A 21,516-nucleotide genomic window follows, 5' to 3' on the forward strand; every position below is an offset into this window, starting at 1 on the left:
TGACTGGCTGGATTTGGAGATTAATATTACAGAGAGAAGAGATGATCTGTTGCAGGAGTCTCTTCAGTCAGCACAGCACGCAGAGGATGAATGTGACTGTTGATGCCAAAGTGTGTATCTCACTGATTAGTCTGACTGGTAAGAAAACACACTCTGAACCTGTTGAGTAATTTTAACTTTATGCTGGACATTTTAAAAAAAGATAAAAAAAAAAAAAAATCTTCTGCAACTATGAATCATCAGTTTTGGAGTGTTTGAGTATCATCTAGATTTTCATTTTGTTCTTCACATGAGTTTGATGTTTAAAATAACACTACATATTTTTTTTATTATATCCTTTGATTTAAGATTGGATTGGATCATCACAACAACACTGAACAGCAAGTTAGAAAGCAAATCACCAGTGCACTCAAGTATTCTCCTTATAGGGAGATTACTTTCACTTCACTGATGTGTGTTTAGTCCATACGTAAAATGTGATCGCTGCAAACGAGCTACAGCCCAGTCCACTGTCCAATGAAGCCAGTGCGGGTGCGGGACAATTGATTTTTGCAATATGCTAGGTCGGGGAGGTGATGTGTGTGCCAAACATTGCGCTCAAACGGGATTGTGCAGATAGATCGTAAACAAATATTTGACAGCAGCAGCAGCAGCAGCAGCAGCTCTGGACTTCCTCTGTGGTGTATTTGCAGTGTGAGAGGCGGCGAACTACAGGAGTTGCCTCGGCTTTTAAGTGCCCAGTTTGACGGCCTGCCTGCGTCCTCAGAGAGGAAGAGCTGCTGTAATTGGTTTCTCAATGAAGGATCATCAGCAGTTCCCCGGAGGCTTGGTGGACTGTAGCGTGGCGCTGCTCTATCATCCGTCCGCTGCCCGGCTTTAAACACCGCTTTGCTCGTTTCTTCTGAAATAAACAAGTGGGCAGTGAAGGTGGGTATTCAAGGAGCATCATCATCCTGTGCGTATTTAGAGGGGGGGGGGATCTCTGTGTCCAGTTTCCACAACCTGCGCGAGTGCTGGGAGTTAATCGTTTTGGTCCACATATCGCGGAGTGATCGCGGAAAGTTTAACGCCGATTTCAAAATGAGTGACCTGGAGGACGACTTTGCCAAGATCCTGCTGCTGAAAGAGGAGAGGATACGGGATTTGGAGAGGCGCCTGGCGGACAGGGAAGACGAGATTCAAGAACTGAAGAGAAAATTGCACAAATGTCAGTCTGTTCTGCCCAGCGCTCAACTTATTGGACCGAGGACCCGCAGGGCGCAGGGCATCTCCGCGGAGCCTCAGACGCACCAGGATGTGTCGAGGCAGACGTTTCGGAAACACGCCAAGTCAGACTGGTAAGACTCTTTCAGTAGGCGTACTTGTTTGCCCGTGTGTCAACTTTGCCTTCCATCTTAACATATCGTGTATCTTTTCTTTCCACAACCAAAATGTTTGCCTCGAACGGCGTGAATCGATACCCTGTTAGCAGGAAGCACAACTCTCCCAACAGAAACGTGATCGAGAAATGAATGTGCAGTATGTTGATAACAACTCCACGCACTCAAACACACACACACACACAAGTTCTCGTGGTACTTCGGTGTCCTTTCTCCACAAAGCTCTTTTCTGTCTGTTGTCCACCTCGTCTTTTTTTTTTTCCATAAATGAGACATGGAGACGTTTGCCATGAATGAACGAGCACTTTCATTCTTGGGGCCGATGACGCAGCTCCAAGACGAGCTTCAGAAAGAGCTCCTAATTGATCAGATCCATCATGGCAGTCCCACGGGACACAGACAGGAGGAAGTGCGATGCATTATTGGCTTTTAGTAGCTGGACGCTGAGGACCCGAAGTGCATGTCTGAGGATATTTAATACTCCATTAGAAAACGCTTTGTTTGACCATATGCTTCCTTCATCACCTTTAGGTGCTCGTTTTAGCTTCATAGTATGCTTGTGTTGACTTTGAGGGTTTCGTGTGAGGCCTGTAACGTAATAGTTAAAGGTTGTCTCATCCTTTCAGTATGTTCAGCTTGATTTTGTGCTGTGATTACTCCCAGCAAAAAGTCTGACTCTTCATCTTTTGATTTTTGAACTTCCCAAAATCCCATGAGGATAATTTACTTCTTACATTAATATCGCACAAAAACACAAGCAGAAATCACTGCCTCAATTAATGCAATAGACAGTGGGGTTGATTTTATTAAGATGGCTAGACAATTTCCAGTCTTCATTTGCATTAATAAAGCGCAGTCAGGGAAGGTCCTCATTTGCACTCATTAGCTGATACTTGGTGTGCTTTCAAACAAACACAAAAGTGCTCGCGGTGTCCTGAGGCAAAGCATAAAAATACTTGAGAATGAAGTATGGAGGTCATGAATGACCCTGGTTCATTGAGAAATAATGACTAACAGGCTATATTCTACACAGCAATGGTCAAGTATACGTATCATCTGTTGTCAGCGTTCTTCCAGAATCAGGGCTCATTCTGAAAAGGGTCAAATTATGCTGATGAGGCACACTGTGTGTTTGAATGGGCCTACGTGTGGCCAAATACCCTGTTAAACGGAAGTAAACTGTTTGTGAAAAGATGAGATGACGTGATTGTTCCTGGTGCCATGGGGCGTCTGGAGGAAGGCCTCCACCTGCGCCGCCGTACCCGGGGTCAGAGACGGCGTGACCCCCCCCTCCCCATTAGAGTCGGGACGTGGCACCAGCCGGTGGCCTGCCCCGCTCATCGGATTACCGCAGCGAGGAGCGGCGGATCCTGTTTCTATTGATCTGCATAGGAAAAGGGCTGAGCTGATGGTTAGAGAGGTGAAATTTAAAGCGCAGAGGTGCTTTGAAGGACAGTGGGAAGGCCTTTTGATGATGGGCGGATGCGGTTGGGATGCAACACTGGACAGGAGGGAGAGCTTGAAGTCTCCAGGCACACGATATGAAAGAAACTCTGCTGCCGCTGCTTCATTTTCTTGCCCTCCCCTTGACAGAGTCGCAAGAAAACGTGATGCTTTTAATTAGCTCAGAAGAGAAAAGCTGCTTTGCTTTATTGGAAGTTTGGGTGTTTGCATATAGAAAACAGCCCAAAAACACATAGTTTGGGGAGAAATATATAAAGCTGTTATTCTAATGGCTTAAACAGACAACGACCTGCTTCATTTGTTGAATAGGTGCTCCCACAGTTGCTTTATCTCATTTAAAGTCTCACAGAAAGCTTAAATCCCTTCTCTTTTTTACTCTTTGGTGTTTTTGGGGTTGTTTGCTAAGCTGCAGGTTTCCATTTGTTTTCACTCATTGCACACAGGAGTACTGTAAGCTACATGCCAGTATTTGCAGTAATAGAACTAATTATTCATTGCCACAGCACACACTGCTCGGGTATCCATTAACACGGTGATACTTGGGAGCACTGTGGGATCATTAAGTGCCTGCAAAGCAGACGATCCACCTTGTTGCTGTGTGTTTGAGTTGATGCATGAACTCACCACAAGAGGGCAGCTGTGATCTTTTATTAGACCAGCTATCTCTGTCCGAGGTTGTTTACATGCTTTTTTCTGTAAGGAAGAAGATGCTTTTTAACCACACACACCAAACACATCTGTCCTTAGAGCCAAAGTAATCCTGCTCATCCCTCCTTTTGTCCTCACTGTCAGCCTGTGACTCCCCATCCTCTCAGCACAGTAATTGCTGTCGTAGCCTCACTAACTCTTCATCCTATCAGATTGTCCTTGGCACTTTATCCTCCTCCGAATTTGTCCAGAGCGCGTGAGGCTAGTAATGTTCGCTGAGCTTCAGATGACTCATTGGGATAATGTGGACAGACATCAACAGTGCAGAGTCCAGACACGGCTCAAGAAAAGATGAGGAATGTGGGGCTGCTGTGGAGAGACATGAGCCTTTGGTATTGTTATATTTGTAAGATCTGTCAGAATACCTATTTTTTCTTTGCCTTGCCTTTATTGGTCCACTTTGAGATCAGATCTGTAATACAATGAAAGCGTTGTTTGACAGGGATTTGTGAAAAGTGGCCTAATATAATAAATGCTAAAGTGGGAGCCACTTTTTAGTATTTGTTATACCACAGCATCATGTTCTCTTGTTTGCACTTTTGTCCATGTAGGCAAAATACAGAAATAGTCTGTCACACTACAAGCAGCAGAGCCTTCCCTTCCTTCCCCAGTAGATGTTTATTCTTACACTGAGGTTCATTAAGTTTCCATCACCTTCAGCTTCCATTAAGGCTCCGGTGCTCATCTATTTCTAACTCGGCAGCCTCAGGGTGAGTTTCTGAGGTATGATGACATGGTTCTCCGAGCACTGGCTTTCTGACTGGGTCCATTATTCATGTGAGATTAGCGAGGCTCTCTCTGGAGTGACAGACTGCACTGTGCCACAGATTCCTGTAGGCGCCCTTCTCGCCATGCGCTCTCACTGGGTCGCAGCCTGACGCACTCGGGGAGGACGGTCCTCCGCTGTCACACCGCCGAGGGAGGGAGAGAGAGAGAGAGAGACAGAGAGAGAGAGAGAGAGAGAGAGAGAGAGGGCAAACTTTGCGTGATTGTGGCTGAGACGCTTTCACCTTGGCAGTCGCGGCAACCACCGACCGAACATACCTCAGCTTAAATTCCCAACATCCGCTGGTGACAGAGCGGTTGAGGATCCCCCCCCTCGGGAGAGACAGGGGCTGCATCCTCTGAAGCCGTTCATGCCGGCTAAAGTTTATGAGCAGAGAAGATAAAGACCCAGCTGGCTCCCTTTTGGTAAACTTATTGGGAAGTCGCTCGTCGCCGCCAACGGAAATGGGCACCTTACGCGACCTCCAGTACGCGCTCCAGGAGAAGATAGAGGAGCTGCGGCAGAGGGACGCACTCATCGATGAGCTGGAACTGGAGCTGGACCAGAAAGACGAGCTCATACAGAGACTACAGAACGAGCTGGATAAGTACCGCTCCGTAATCAAACCGGCAACCCAGCAAGTCCACAAGCAGAATGAGCTGCACGAGCAGCAGCGGACGAAGAGGCAGGCAATCTCGGCCGAACCCACTGCCTTCGACATCCAGGATCTTAGCCATGTCACCCTACCTTTCTACCCCAAAAGCCCACAGTAGGTGTCCACATCATAAACGCGTTTTACTTTTTCTTCTCTTAATTTGCAGTGTGAGTTAATTCACGCTTTGTCACTTTTCCAGTGCGTAATTTTACGTGTGGCGCAGCAGGTGCAGCACCTGTAGCACAAACGCACACGCACGCACACACACAACGAAAATGTGATATGATGCCACCAACCATGAACAGGAGAGAAATATCTTATCAGAAGATTGTCATCAGTGGCACTTACCAATAAATGTATCAGCAGCCCAGTGATAAAAGGCTGACTATCAATACACGTGATTATAGATTACCATGAGAGAGAGAGAGATGAAATGTCTCCCACTGACAGGGAATTATAGGTTTAGAGAGCTGGTGATGGCAGCAGCCCTGCAATGTGCCGGTGCCTATTTCATACAAGCTGTGATTCTGTGACAGACTTAACAGGCTCTCTGTTTGCATGTTTACCTTATGATTTGTCAGGAGCTAGTCTCTCTCTCTCTCTCTCTCTCTCTCTGTGAGTCTTCTTTTCAAACTCAAGCAAACACATCTCTCCTACTCAACTCTGTCTGCAGCGTGAGGTCTGGTTCTCGTACTGGCACTAAAATAGCCCTCTGTTGTGAAACCATCCACACTTTGCCCCCCCCCACCCCCCACCCTCAAAGAAAGGTTGACATATTGAATGTAATTAATCCAAAAATAAATCCAGCTTTGTAACGCATAGCGGGACAGTCAAGTCACTTGACTTCAGCAGAATGGAATGTTCAAATTCAAATCATTGGTACGTTATCTAATTTTAAATGCATTATAGCGTGATATGAAATGCTTCTGTTCTCAGACTTTGCAGAGAGATCAGATGTGTCAGATATGCATGTCATTATTCCGTTGACGCACAAACAAACAAAGCTCCAAGGATTTCATCAAAGAAATTTAAAAAAAAATGAAGGGGATTATTTATCTGAACTGAAAAGGTCATTAGTCTTTGTTATACCTGTCAGCTTTGTTTGTCAGGAAAAAAAAACCCCAGAAAGCTTCTCTTATTTGTTTCTTTGTCTCGCTGTTGGAAATAAACACGACGGCTTGGAATGGCAGTTTGGTAAAGTACAACCGGCTGACCGTTTTATTTTGATAATTATAGTCGTCTTAGAGCTTTTATTCTGTATGCTTGTTTCCATTAGGAGATTTCCCAAAGAGGCTTTTAGCGAGACCTCAGTTGGAAAAACAAAAACAAAATCTCCAAAATATCAATTTGTCCTGCGTCTTGACATTTTTTGAATCGTCTCTCGATTACGACAGGGAAAGGGAAGATTTCACATTGACAGCAGAGAGGTGACGTTGGCCTCGAATCATTTTGGACGATTAAATCCTCACAGGGAAACTGAAAGAAAATTACATGAGGGAACTGAAAACTAACTTTCTGCATTGTTGTTGTTGCTGTTGTTGTTGTTGTTGTTTGAACTTCCGTCAGTGCCTCTCAGCAACAGCTCTGATTTCCTGCTGAGCATCTGCCACACCTTTTCACACTCTCCATCTGGCAAAAAATGAGAGCTGTGTTCAGTGTCTCTCTTCTAATAAACATACGTGTAAAACAGATTGAAAAGCAGACAGACCGTGGAGTGCAAATGACTGGACACTGTTGTCTTATTAGTTCAGCATTGTTGTCGCTCTTCAGTTTGTTTGGGCATCTGTGCTTGAGAAAATTGCAAAAGTTCAAATTATTTTCTTTTGTAACTTTTGTTATTGCTCAATTGAGAATAAAGAACTTTTTTCTTTTGAATGAAATACACAAGCGCCCTCATGGGATAACAACAGCTGTGTTACATTTTCAGTTTGTTTGGTTATTGAAGTGTAGCGATTCTGCCTGTTGGATTTGGCCAAATGTTTATATTTGTCTTTCATTCCCACCCACTTGATCTTCTTCACGAGGCCCATAGAGTGTTCATTACAAATACGCTCGCTATCCCTCTCCCTCTGTCTGCCTCTTATTTCCTCTCCCTCTTTTCTGCCACCCCTCTTCTTTTTTCCTCCTAAAAGAGCATATTTTCTCCTTTTAAGGAAGGCTGAACTTGCTCAGCCCCAGACTTCACTTGTGGATGAAGGCAAATATATCATCCTCACAAAGGCGAGGCAGGCATATGTTTTCATAAAGGTCTGGCTGGAGGACGTTGCTCAGAGGCTCAAGTTGGGGTGGGGGGTCCAGATCGGAGACGAAAAGACCAGGAATGTCACAGAAACAGGGTCAGCGAGGCAGATTTCCTGTTAGTTTGGTGATTAAATGCTGAGTTCTGCAAAGTCTGCATACATTTAAGCAAGTTTTAAAGCATCATTAACTAAGTAAGGATCATAAGGATCATTACAGTCTAAAGAATCCTCACTTCACACTTTTATTAAGGTTTATTCCCGAAAACCTAACAAGAGTTGTTACATCCAAATCATCCTCTGCTCCTTGTGCAGTGTTTGTTGGTTTGTTGAAATAAAACCAGCAAGTTTTTTGGGAAGCACATCTGAACATAGGTTGTGGGGTGGGAATTTAAAAATAGGTGCAGCACTTCAGTCTTCTCTTTTTTATTCCCCGGAATAACTTGTTCTGATTCTAAGTGGTAGAATAAAAAAATAACTAACAAGGAGCCTTTGGATCATCCTAGCTGCCCTGTTGGAGTAGCGACTGCTCTGTTCTACACGAGGTTCAAATCGATGAAAATCAGAGGACGACGGAGGAAGAGGAAGACTGTATCTGTCATCTCTCTCATATCTGTGAAATGTCTAATAAAGCAATTGTTATGTAGAATATGTTCTAAAAAGGCATGTCTACAAATAGGAGTTTCACATAGTGATGCCACCGTACAAAGACATTGCCTGAAGACAACGGTGGTGTTTATACAGTAAATAACCTTTCGAGAGAGAAAATGCAATATGCAAGGATTTCTGAACTGTTACTGAGAGCAGTTTATCAATCCAGAAACCGAGTGTAAGAAGCATCACTGAGAAGTCAAGCAGTCTGACGCTTTCTCCTCCTTGCTTGTGCTTAAATAAGTACACTGTGTTTTTCTAATAAACTGTGACAGCTAGCTAATGTTGGTCTTTAGTGATTTAGTTCCTCACTTTTATCCACAAATATCACTGCTGTCAGGGAGTTAAAGCAGAGCTGTTTGGGGAGCCTTGGGCCTTGAAACCCTAACTGAAAATTTATCAGACTGTTAACTGCACAACTTGCATTATAAGGACCATGTTAATTATATTTTAGCACGCTATCTGAGACCCAAACCAAAACCAGTTCAGATTAAAATGATCTGCAGATGCCGATCATTCATGTGAGCATAAAAGTTTAAAAAGGCAGACATAAGCACAGAGGTCAGTACATAACTCTCACTGAACAAACTCCAGGGCACTGCTGATATTGTCTCAGGGCAGACATTGAAGTTTCCGTCCTTGAAGTTTTGTTTGTGTGCCTGTGTGGTTTGTGTAGGATGTTGCTGCGGGCTGACAGCAGGTCAGGGAAGCCTGTGTGTGGCGGGAGCATTGCTTTATAAATGCCTTCTAGGCTATTTGCTCTCTTATGAGTTCCTCAGGTGATCAGGTTCTGAAAAGGGCACTGAAAAGGCAAGAGGCATTTCACCAGTATCAGGGGACAGAGAGTGCTCCCTGTATTTTTTATGAATTGGGGGTATAAAGGCTTCACTTCTCAGTAGGAGGGGACCCCTAGTTGGATTAACCTTGATACATATTATTAACCTCATTCATCAAGCCGACACTGTCAAAACCAGCTATGCAGCACCCAGCTGAGCAACTCAGACTGTGGCCATGACATGCTTTAATGAATGAATGATTTTGACTGTTGAGAATCAGGTCAGATTTCTCTCCTGTCTCCTGACACCTCTGTGTGTCCGAGAGGACTGGCCAGACACTCGCTTTGACGGTTTCAACCCTCACTGCTTCCAGCGTTCGTTCACCCGTTGGTGTCAACACATGGACACCTTTTATGAGCAAATGTCCGTCAATGGTACATCTGTAGTGTCCAATGTGGACTTGTTGATCTCAGTGATAATTTGACATAATGCCCCCTTTCATAAAGTTATCTAATTCCATTTGCCTTTGTTTTTCCTTTTAGCCCGCCTGACAAAGTGCTCTTTCACCTGTTCACCGTGCTGCACCTTAACAACGGCACATTAGCTTTACAGTTAATTACATTTTCTCTCTTCCTTGCATAGTCCTGGCAAAAAATACTTACCCGTGGAATGCCCTAATGACTCCACAGTCTGGAGGCTGGTTTGGCTTTCAGAAATGTGCCCATGAGTGGAAACAATCTGCCTCCATTAAGGATGGATTTTGCGATTTATTGACTTGTTCCAGCATTTGGAGGGGATAAAAAAAGGCTTCACCTTGACATCTTTGAAATGAGGATATGTTTTTTGAAAAGCTACTGTGCAGTTTGGTTTAGAAATAAGCAATGTGCCTGCCTGTGGACCTGAATAACATCCTTCACTGCATTGTAGAGAATAGTTTGATCTCTGTCAAGGTTTTTGTTTCAGTCATATGCGCGATACACGATACTTTCTCCCTCTTATTGTATCCCGTCAGGTCTTTTTACCACAAAGATACACCTGTGACGTTTATATGTGTTTGTGCAGGTATCGTTTAATTGTGTTTCACCTTCTCTCCAGGTCTAAGGATCTGATCAAGGAAGCCATCTTGGACAATGACTTCATGAAGAACCTGGAGCTGTCGCAGATCCAAGAGATTGTGGACTGCATGTACCCTGTGGAGTATGGAAAGGACAGCTGTATCATTAAGGAGGGCGATGTGGGATCGCTGGTCTACGTTATGGAAGGTAAAATGTCAGTCCTGGGGAAGCACAAATCTAGTGCAAAGACTAGAATAACACCATAAAGAAGTATATAATAAATAATGCGATTGACTGGCGACCAGTCCAGGGTGTACCCCGCCTCTCGCCCATAGTTAGCTGGGATAGGCTCCAGCCCCCCCGCGACCCTGATGGATAAGCGGTATAGAAAATGGATGGATGGATATATAATAAAGAATAAGAATTAACTGAATCTGTAGGACTGTGTAGGGAGAACTTTAACAGCACCACTGTGACAATGAAGGAAAAGAAATGAAAGGGCATTATTGATGACTTTCAGAAGGATGATGAAGTAAAAGTCAAAACTATAACGCTTTGTGATGCTGCATGATTCACACATGTACCATCGATTTTATTTCTCATGATGCAGTGTCCCTGCTGAGTTCTTGATATTTCAGTCTTTTTTTAACGGCATTGTTTCAGCATGTGGTATTTATTTATTTTTTAAAATAGTGTTGGTGATACTGAATGTGGGAGCACACTGTCCACGCTGGTGCTGATGGGATTTGCGAAAGGGCATTTTTGCTACTTGATTTGTGATACGGCTATAAAATCCTGAGAGAGCCATTGTCCCTGACGATAGATTTGACCTCAGTTAAAATGGCCTCGTTCAATGCCTGCACAATGTAATTGATCGTTATACATAGAGAGGTGAACTTTGGCATTCACTGACATAATACAGATTCAAATATAGAAATATAGAACATATAAATTAATATTATCGCCAATTTCCTCTTTAAAACCTTTATAACTCGCGCTTGACTTTAATAATGCTGAAAGGTGGAAACACTTTTCTCAAAACCTAAATGACATAGCTGAACAAAGAGAGAGAGAGAGAGAAAAGGGAAACTCTGAATCTTTGACATATAGGTAATGGCATTTAAAGGTTAATATTTTACTAGGAAGCTTGCTGGTATTGTTTGTTCAATGCTGTCCACCTCCTTTGATTATGGAATTGGTAAGACATTCCCTTTGGCCAAACGTAGTTAACAATTAAAAAACAAACAACAATTTTACTAAACTAAGAGAGACTTTCCTTTTTCAAGATAAATTCAACCGCAAATCTGTGTTCTTTATGAAATTTTACAAAAATATACTCGTATTCTGCACTTCACTCTTTTCAAGCAGAGGCAGGTAGGATTTGTCTGTCTGAAAGAACTCCAGGAACAGACGTTGTCTCTGTTTGGATGCCAACAGAAAAAATGGCTGTTTTCTGTCTTCATCTGGTCTTTAATGAGTCACTGGGTTTGAATTCAAAAACCTTTTGTGGTGCATCTGAACCGTGACTTTAAAGGTTATTGTATTAGAGACATGACTCAGTCATATTGTTCAGCAGTGGTCTTTTGCCGTTCGTCAGCTCTGGATGAAATGAATACTGATACTCATGTTAATAAAAGTGTAAATGTGGGTCTAGAAAAGCGAGACTGACTCAACATTTTAGCCACGTTGTGACATGATCCACCACTTGGGTCCAGACTAACAGATGCTGAGTAGATTGATTTGATTACATTCATGCTTCCCAGAGGATGAATCCTGCAGACTTTCCTGGCCAGATACCTGCTAAACTAATGATGTTCCCATCAGTCTCAGATTGCATTTTTGCTTATTAGGAAATGTTAGCATGCTAATTAAGTATGCTGAACTGATATTGTGAACATGTTAAACATTGTATCTGCTGAACATCATATTAATATTGTCATTGTGAGCACGTTAGCACGCTGATGTTGCCGTAGCATAGAGCTGTTAACGTGACTGTAGAGTCTTGCAGTGTGTCCCAGTACCCACACTGAGCATAGGAATTGTAAAATGCTGCTTGCTGTAAGATAATAACAGTCACAGGGACCATTTTCCTACAGATCTCAGTACATGTTGTTAATAATTATAGTATTTTTACATGGATAGGTTTTAAATGCAGGACTTTTACTTATCCTGACGGTTTTGGCATTGTAACACTGGTACTTTTACTTTACTTGCTGGCCTTATCTCTAGGCTGTAGAGAGAAGACAGATATGTAAAAAAGTCTAACATGTAACTGGCATAATGCAAATGAAATGTAAAACACAGTGGCCTGTGCAACAGTGAGCTGAAATGAATTGTTAGAATTTGGGGAAGTACTAGACCCCGTAACAAAAACAAGGACAAATATATACACCACCTTGTTCTGTTCAAGAGTCGAAGTGGAAAACAGGAAACAGAACCAGGTGCAGTTTTCACAGAAAGCCAGGACATGAAGCTCCAGATGCCGAGGTGATGGTCTAAAAATGTGTGTTGTTTAACGCCGGTCATCCGTTCTGTAGGTCATGAGTAGATCTGAATCTCTCCCTGTGACGAAGGCTGTGAGAAGTCGATTGTGCAAGAGGTGACTCGTCATTGTAGGTCACAAATGAGCAAGTGTCACACTGACATGATGAATTGGGTTTGCCTGAGCTCAACAGAAAGAGAAGAACAAATGATACCAATCTGTAAGAGAAATAATTGTTGAGAGGCTTTGTGATTTCCTTTCCGACAGCAATGGAGGAAAGCTTAATTGGAACAAGGGCTTCAGTTCAGCAGTGGTCATATGCCACTAATATCAAATGTATGGTTAATTATTTCCCATTTTCAATTCTCAGTCATATACTTTACATATGTATTCTCAGAGAACATCAGCAGCAACTCCTTTCTATGCCACTTTCTGCCCATCTCTCGTTTGTTTTTCTCTGTCTGGTGTCCCAGCTTGTCCCTTGCCTGCAGTTTTCACATTAACCGTCCCTGGTCTTGACTTATTTTGCATAAAAAACAAATGTTAAAAGCATTAGCCAAGGGGTCGATGACTTTGTGCCAAGGTCTGTGAAAGCCCATTACAGGCTCTGAGTTTTTAATCCACACTGACAGGACTTCTGACTGTGCCATGCCATGTCAAACACACAATGTAAATCATTTTCTTAGCAAATGAAGTGTTCAGTGCTCAGGCTGTAGAGTCATTTCTGACTGCAACTTGGCAGGCTAGTCATTGATGTTTTGCCATGGGACTGACGGCGTTTATCATGCACCATGTAACCATAAGAGGCACAATTACATCAATACAAAAACTGTGATAATAGTGTGCTATGTCCTTGCTGTCTCTTCAAATACATTTTCATTTTGCATTTTGTGACTCATTTTCCCCTACTGAGAAATTAGATTGATATCAGAGAATAGCACAGCCTCTGTGTTTAAACAACCTCAGAGGAGTTCGCTTTTGCTGCTTGATAATTAAAAATCAGAGAAAACAGAATGGATCCTGGCACCGGCTTGCTGCTGTGATGAGGCTGCCTACATGGCCAGTAGCTGCTCTAATGAGCGTTCGCTGTATTTTGGTTGCATCCAATGGGCTGTAACTGTCACCGGCCCTCCTTAAAATACTGATTGCAACTGAGACAAAACCTCAGGTTTCCATGGAGATGAGCAAGGATTTTTGATTGGCTGTGTCACCCAGGAAGACCCATACAGGTGGCTAATGATGATAATGACAAGTATAATCACATCCAATTACTATCAAGTACTTCCTCAACAGTAAAACCCTCATGACTTCCTTCATAGTCATCATTCAACCTAAGCTAATGAAAATGTGTATGCTAATACAAATAGGTAGTTCAGGTTCTACTTGTCCTCTAAGAACATGTTATTATCGGAGCATTGACAGTGTTATGAATAAGCTTGTTAGAGGTGTAATAGGGCCTAATCCTGACCTTTGAGAATAGAGATTAGATGATTCTTTTGGATGGCATAAACACACTAATGTGCTAAAATTTGATTGGGTTTTTTTAATTTGTAATTAAAAATGTGCTTATTTTTCCTGTCAGCAGAGGAATTTCAAAGTTTGGATTGTTGAACCAGAAAAAGCCACTTCTCATTGTTATAGTTATTTCTTTTACGTTAACACTTAATTGTTTGCTTCGGCGCTAGTGATGTTCAGGTATAACCTCTGGTGTTGATGTTACAACAGGAAGACTATGCCGGAGAGTCCCCAGCACACATCCTGTTATCATGATAAAGTAGTCACCTGTTCACTTAAACTTTCTTATTTAAACTGTACATATGTGCAGGACAGATTTTTATCCTGACAATAACAGCCAACTTTGCATTTACATTTGATTATTCACTTAAGATTCATGCATTTATAGCTTTCATTCTGTATGAGAAACAGGTGTGTTCACAGAAAAAAAGTCAAGCCAGGAGGATAAAGGCGCACAGCATATTGATTCTAATTTATGTATTTTTTTTTCTGGTTGTTACCTTTTATGAGGAGTTAGCTGTCTCCTTCACAGTGTATTTTATTAGTTTTACTAAGTGTACAGGGAGGGCATGTGGAAAAGTGAGAAGAAAGAGCAGGGTTACAGTATGAGTCAGCCCCAGACCTCCCCGTGCTCACAATACATTGACAGTCTCTTTGACAGGCTAACCCTGTTTAATGCAACCGTTGATACACCGTAGACCATTTTATTCATGTGAAGGTGTTCAGGGGATTTGAGAAGACGCCCAGGATTTGACATTTTCTCAACACAAATTGGATGAAGTCCCAATTATTTTATTTGACCTGCCGTTAGGGAAGGCAAATATAATATTCTGACAGATTTTTTCTTTCAGAAAGACTTGAAGTTTGAAGTGAGGCTTAAATGTCATTCTTTAATGTCTGAATGACAGAAAGGAACAATGTGCTGTTTTGAGGCTCACGCTGAACCACTCCTCCAGTTATTCTGTTTTTCCTGCTGTTTCACTTAGACAGACCTCCGAATAACAATGAATAGGAATGTTTACCCGCTGTAGCTCTGTACGTCTCTCTGTAAGGAAAGTATCTGATGTTTTTTTTGACTCGTTACGATATGACACTCAAGATGTTTGGTAAACATATTGTGCATGTAAACCTCAAACACTGATCTGTTTGCATGTGTCTCTAATCAAATATAAACAGCAATGGGAAATGAGGAGCACAGGTGTCTGTTTACATACCATTTCATGGCATATTTTATCCTGTGATAATCCCTTCGAGCTTCTACTAGCACCTTATCACCTCTCTGTCACCTTGTTCTCTACATTACAGGCTGATTTATTAAAACCTGACATGAAAACTGATCTCCAGAGCTCAACGTTCACAATCTTACCTAATCAGCCACCAGCCAAAATAGTCGACTGGCTAAAAGACCAACCGGTTTACCAGCTTCCAAAACAAGAGACAAAATGAATAAATGTCTCTGTCTGAGATTCTGACAGCACTTACGGTTTACAGGACTCATCCTCTCTCATCGCGCTGTAGGCAGGAGTCCCTCTGTGCTCACTGGCCAATGAGGCAGAGGAAAAAGGAGATGGGCTCTTCTCTCATCTTTCAGGACAGCATAGAGATGTAATCAACAGGGGCACTTGAGTGTGACTCAGTGTAAGAGGTGTGAAAGGATACGTAAAGCAAATTAAAAGCACTGCCTAGTCTTACTACTGCCTCTGTAACTGCTACTCGGCTGCCGCCGCCACTGCTGTTAGTAAGTTGTTGGCTGATCTTTGTAATTATTATGATGTATTCGCATATTAAAAAAGATGATATGAAAATAGAGAATGCACTGGATTACAGAAATGTGAGCGCACAAACTCATTGCGCTGCATTGTTGCCTGGCAACTTAACTAATTCAGCTCAGCAAAGTAAAATGTTGAGGCTCACAGATTTTGGTTTGATTGGCCCCAGAGAATACAGCATGTAGCCAACATTTGATACAAAAAAAAAAAAAGCTGCCTATTGTATGTTGACAGCACCGTACAGCCGACAATTTTAAGTTAATAATGAAGCGTAACCCACTGCTGAGGCTCAGAGTCACCCCTGCTGCTGAAAACGCGTCTCCCGCAACTCAATTTCAGTTGCCTGGGACTCAAATTGAATGTACGATCACCTCTGTGTGTGTGTGTGTACACACTTATGTAACATGACATGTTATACCATTATTACCAGGAGATTGAGTCACATATAGTCTCTCCAAGACTACGGGATCTCATGACAACTTTAATGAGGCTCCTTGTGGGGGGGTTTATTAAGAGATCATCTGGGGAATAGGTGAGAGGTCTGTAATTGGAATGACATTTAAACACTCTCCCTAGTTATCTCACACACATACACACGTCGAAAGTAACTGCCGGGATCAGGTGTTAACCCTGTGTCTGTCCACTTAAATATGGTTACTCTGAAACCTGGTGTGTGTGTGTGTGTGTGTGTGTGTGTGTAATTCTTTGTATTCACGTGACTGTCAGAATTGTTGGTGCACCGGGCATGAAAAATCATTTATTGTGAAAGAGCTTGCGGGAAATTTTTCTGCATCTGATTTCCAATTTACAACTTAGGTTGTGATAGTGACGCACACTAACTGTAGATCATGAATACATCAGAATTTCTTTTTCTTTTTTTTTTTTTAATTCATGATCTCACATGAAAAGAGAAGAAAACGTGAAGGCAGCAAAAGAGCAGAGGATAAAGTTTTTGTCACACTCCAAATTCAGGGGGCTTATTGATTTTTAAGGTTGGTGAACATACACCTGCATTTATTAACATATAATAGTCTAATGATCTTATATATACTTCTATCAAGAAGAATACGTCTTTATCTAATGTGTCATTTATGTGCAAATTGTGACTAATGATGTCACCTGTTTCGATTGGCTCACCATCTGACCTGATCATCAAGTGAAAATACTCTTTCTCTGGCAAGTGTCTTTTCTCATTTGCCCTTTGTTCCCTTTGTCACTTTCTCTCTCTTTCAACCACACACACACACACACACACACACACAGAGGTACACAGTATCAATTCAGAATGCTCAAATGTAAGAGCAGAGGCATGCATGACTCCTTCTGTCACTCCTCCTCACATTTTACTGACGATGACCCCAGTCTCTCCTCTTGTCACCATCTTTTCTCCAGTTGCTCATCACTACTTCTTTTCATTTACTGTCTCATTCCTCTTTGTTGCTCTTCAACTATCTGTCCATTCCTTTCTGCTTCTTTCTCTTAATATCCTCTGCCTTTCTTCCCCGTTCACCCCTCCCTCCTTCATTGTCTTTTCCTTTATTCTGATTAGTGTCAGATGCTCTTTGTTTTTTCCCCCTGAACTCTAGAACAAGAATTGATCCCCATATTCACTCTACTGAGGCCGATGAATACACTTTAGAGTAAGAATTAATGAGCAATTTGTGAATGATCCCAGAGCCTTTATCCCTTTTGTGGCCAACCACGGTTTTGAGGGTTCCTCATCTGGAACGCATTGTATGTGTGTTTGTGTGTGTGTGTGTGTGTGTGTTAAATAGGAGAAGGAGAAAGGAAAGGCAGACACTGACAAAGAGAGCTTATGAGCATCATATGAGCCGAATATTATGCAAATGTATGAAACTCCAGTCTTTGCTTTGGCTTAGGTGGGCATAAAGTGTACTGTATTGTATGTTTACTTGCTGTGAGTGTGATGTTTGTATGTGAGTGTGTGTGTGCATGTGTGTGAGTGTGTATATGTGTGTGTGTGTGTGTGTGTGTGGAGGTTTTGGCTGTAGCTGGGGTAATACTGAGAGTCTACCGTGACTAGATAAGCCCTGTGTTTGCTGAGGTTCAGACTTGAGGACACAAGATATGGCTCGAGTTGTACTCTGCTACATTCACGGTCAAATTCCTCTTTTCACCCTTAGACACATGCACAGCACCCACACACATACTGTGCATGTATATATACAAATATATGCATGTGCAGTTGCAGTCACTGGCTCTAAGCAACATTTTGATCTGAGGACAGTCTCACGATGTCCATCCTTAAAGGTTGTGTTCTTGGCTTTTATTGTAAACTTGCGTACATGAAGAAGCCTGAATACATCAAGCTTTGAAAGGGCACTCTCATCAATCAGTACCACTGGAGTCAAGATTTGAGATATGGGTTTCCTTTACATTTCTCTTCAGTCACTGCAGACTTTTTACTTGAGTTAAATTTCGTTTCTTTGATCTCTTTTTGAACTTTGATTGCCTCTGTGAAACACTCTCCACCCCAGCATGGAAATTCTCAGAATTTTTGTTGGGGCAAAAGTAGAAATCACTGTTATAAGATGACTTTGAGTGTGCATGTGTGTAAAGTGTTGCTGCATGTGTAAGCAGATACAGTAGGAGCATATTGCTGTACTTTCTTAATTATCACAACTTTTTCTAAACTAAGAAAAATAGCCTTGTTTTAAGTGAGATAACAAAGCATTTAATGACATTTTGAAAAGATTAAATGAGCCAAGGAGGCTGGGATAATTCTCAACCCAATGAGCAGCATGTAATCTTTCAACAATCAGAGGAAGGAAGGAAGGAAGGAAAATGGGAAGTTGGTAATATCAATTTTCTTTCCACAGTGACGGTACAAAACATGTCGGTCTGTCAGTCGGTACATCATTTTGGTTCAGGCTGAAATATGTGAGCACCTATTGTATGGAAGGCTGAGATATACTTTGTGAGTGTGCTGTTCAGAAAAGGTTAGCATGCAAACACACCAAAATAAGATGCAGATCATGGACACCTGAAAAAACATCTGCTCATATTAGCATTTAGCTCAAAGCAGTGCAAAGTACGGCCTTACGGAGCCTCTGATGTTAACCTAAGCTTGTTTTGTATGTGCACTTCTACTTACGCAGATACTCTGAATCTAAAGTTCCCTCTGAATGCCTTCTCATGCCTGAGGTGATACAGTAGACTACTGAAATGAGAGCAGGCTGTGGAAATGAGAGAGGCCTATTACTGTAGTACTTCGATTGCCATATAAATCTGTATTCTGCTTTTGAAGCTGCCTAATTAAGTCTGGTCTGCATAAAAGAAAAGCTGCAGTACAGCGCACGGTCTGGACGCTAACTGCTAATTACAATGCTGTGATTTGTCTCTGAATACAAAATGATCATTTTCACTGCCCCCTGCTTAGGCTATCAATCAGCTTGTCAACACAGGAGCCATAATCTGAGTTTGATGACCAAGAGAGTGGCAATGATGAAACCAGGCCTATTACAACGTTTTAATGAAAACTCAGATAGGACAGGGGCTCTAGACAAGGTAGTTTAACTGTCGTGCCTCACCTCACATGTCTTCTTACTCCCACTGAATTAAAGTAACCTTCGGGGTGAGGCTTAAGGGCGCTAAAAGTAGACATAAGGTATTGCAGTATGTTCATGGCTGGATTCCTGCCTGATAAAATGATGTTAAAAGGATGAAACCAGCTGTTCTCAGTCTATAGGACCAAGACACTACTTAGTGTCCTTACATCTGAAAAGCACTTGTACAGAACTGCAGTCTAATTCTCCATCATACCGATGGCAAGGCACCCTGTGTGAGGGTGCCTCAGTTCAACTGAAAAAGATCTGAAGTGCTCTCACCACAAATGATGTGATGTTCAGCAGCGCTCACCTGCAGCATCAGGTGTCCTTCCTCGTCTTTCTCCTCTGCTGCTCCTCTGCTGCCCCTCTGCTGCTCTTATCCTCTCTTCAGCACTGCCTTCTTACGTTTGTCACCCCGGTTCTCTTGCCATGTCCCCGCATTTTTTTCCTTTCCTTTTTCTGTAAAAAAAGCTGGCATACGTTTAAGAAGGCTGTTTGACGTCAGCTAGTTTGCACTCGGAGCCAACCCGCAGAGCAGTGCGTATTCAAAAGTCTCTCTTCTTGTCAATTTAAAAGGGATGCTGGCACCGGTGTTTTTTGAAAAGACACACACACACAAAAAAAGGAAAGTAAACTCTCCCTTTTCCACCTCCGATGGTAAGTTGTCTGAAGCTGCAGATGGTTACACAGGCTGCTCCACAAGTTGCTTGACAGGAAGCTAACAGTCAACAAGCATATTTTTCGGAAATTGTGCAGAAATTATATCATGGGGAACAAGGATGCAGGACTCAGGGTGAACATCATACTGGTCTCATGTTCACAGACTGCTGCTGTCCACCTAATTGCATCTTCACATAGCTACTGAGTGTACTGTAGCTTAAAGTCTGGAGAGTGAAAGATACTAAGAGAATAAAGAGCACATTTAATATAGCAATTACAGCAAACTAATGTCACAGTGTAGTAGAACTAATAGTGCTGATAATACTTCATCACTTAGTGAGGCAACAGTCACCTGAAGCTCAATGTCACCGGTGAGCTTGAGGTGGACTACAATGGATGTTGCTGTAGACAAGCTACAACGTGGATGCTTTACACACATTTTGAACCCAGCAGCACAGAAGATCAGCACAATCAGCCCAGTTGGAAATGTGGTCACAATCAGCCCTTCTGTTTCTGAGTTATGGTGTAGAATAGTGGCCTGAAAAATATTTTTGCAGAACATGATGATGACAGATGAAGTTGACCTTTTGGATAGAAAATGTAATTAATTCATTATTTTCTCCCGCTGGACATTTGTGTGAAATTTTTTCATGGTTAGCGCGTGATTTCATGAATTACGGCTAAGTACATGTTTCATCAGGTGGTGACCTACAGCCTTTGACCATCGATATCTAATCTGTTCATCTTTTAGTTTAAGTGGTGGTTTGTACCAAAATTGACCAACCCCCCCCCCCAAAGAAATTCCCTTAAATATCACGTTCACAAGCATGGTTTGCCCCTGTCCTTCGATATCACTGGCACAGAGCCATAAACAGGTGGACAGCAGCCACCTGTGGCTCATGCTACAGGAGGTTGTTCATAGGGTCTGATGTGCTGTAGCTGTTAGCTGTGACGGCTGCACCCTGCTGCACCATCATCACTGGGTGCCAGAACATTTGCATCAAAGACAACACTTTTTTTCCATTGTGGGTTCCACTGTGGACCCTGCACATCAACCTGCTCCTCATATTCTTTCAGCCTGTAGTGATACAAACAGAGATTCTTTGAAACAACAATAGTTTGTCACTGCAGGTGTCGGTTTGCTCTGAACTTGAAACACAACTCATTCCCATTCTGAACCTTTCTCCCCGTATTAATCAACTAACAGTGCCATTTCTCTCTCTTCTTTTCTCTTCTGGTTTGTCCTTGCTTAGGGTTTATTTTGTCCTTAACTGCAGAGGAAAAACAACCCATGACTTAGAATAATTAGTCCTCATTGTTGCACATGGTCACCGTTCTGTGATCAGGAGGAGATATCAGTTTTTTACATTTTTGATTAATTCAATAAGGTTTGCTATTAATTTGCCTCGAACACAAACACAAATGTTTCTACATGTTTTCCCTTTGAAAATCTCTCCATTGAGTGTGAAGTAAAGCGTGGCATTCATGCTGAGATCTATTTATTTTATTTTTAATGCTTTGTTGTCTGCGTTTTGTGTTGATTCATGTGTCTCATTTTTCAGGACAGAGCAGCCGCTATGAATATTTGTTCTGCCGAAAGGGTTTTTTCAGAGGTCAGATTGTGTTCTTTTGAAAAACAAGGTGAAAACAGAAATTGCTGCTTGGTGCTATCAAAAGCTATCATTTCAGACCCATCTCAGGCAAACTTTTGAATGACCTGCAATTTATGAGATCTTTCAAACCACATGTTTTTGTTAAGATATAAAGAGCAGATGGTGATTTCTAAACTGTAGAGTTTTTTGAACCCATTTCAGTCCCTGCTGAATAGAT

General features: G+C 42.2%; 1 protein-coding gene across 3 annotated transcripts in view; it reads left to right on the forward strand.

The window, feature by feature from the left end:
* Positions 1–520: 520 nt before the first annotated feature.
* LOC124065715 (cGMP-dependent protein kinase 1) overlaps positions 521–21,516 on the forward strand; it is a 72,792-nt gene continuing 51,796 nt past the window's right edge. The window contains exons 1-2 of one of the 3 annotated variants that reach the window (XM_046401370.1): positions 521–1,337; positions 9,732–9,898. In XM_046401370.1, the coding sequence (XP_046257326.1) occupies positions 1,081–1,337; positions 9,732–9,898 (424 nt within the window). In that variant the 5' untranslated portion in view covers positions 521–1,080. Of the gene's footprint in view, positions 1,338–4,003; positions 5,087–9,731; positions 9,899–21,516 lie in introns of those variants that run through there. The other 2 variants (XM_046401371.1, XM_046401369.1) reach the window with 2 other exon arrangements.

The sequence above is a fragment of the Scatophagus argus genome, chromosome 10 (genome assembly GCF_020382885.2).
Source record: "Scatophagus argus isolate fScaArg1 chromosome 10, fScaArg1.pri, whole genome shotgun sequence".
Lineage (NCBI taxonomy): Eukaryota > Metazoa > Chordata > Actinopteri > Scatophagidae > Scatophagus > Scatophagus argus.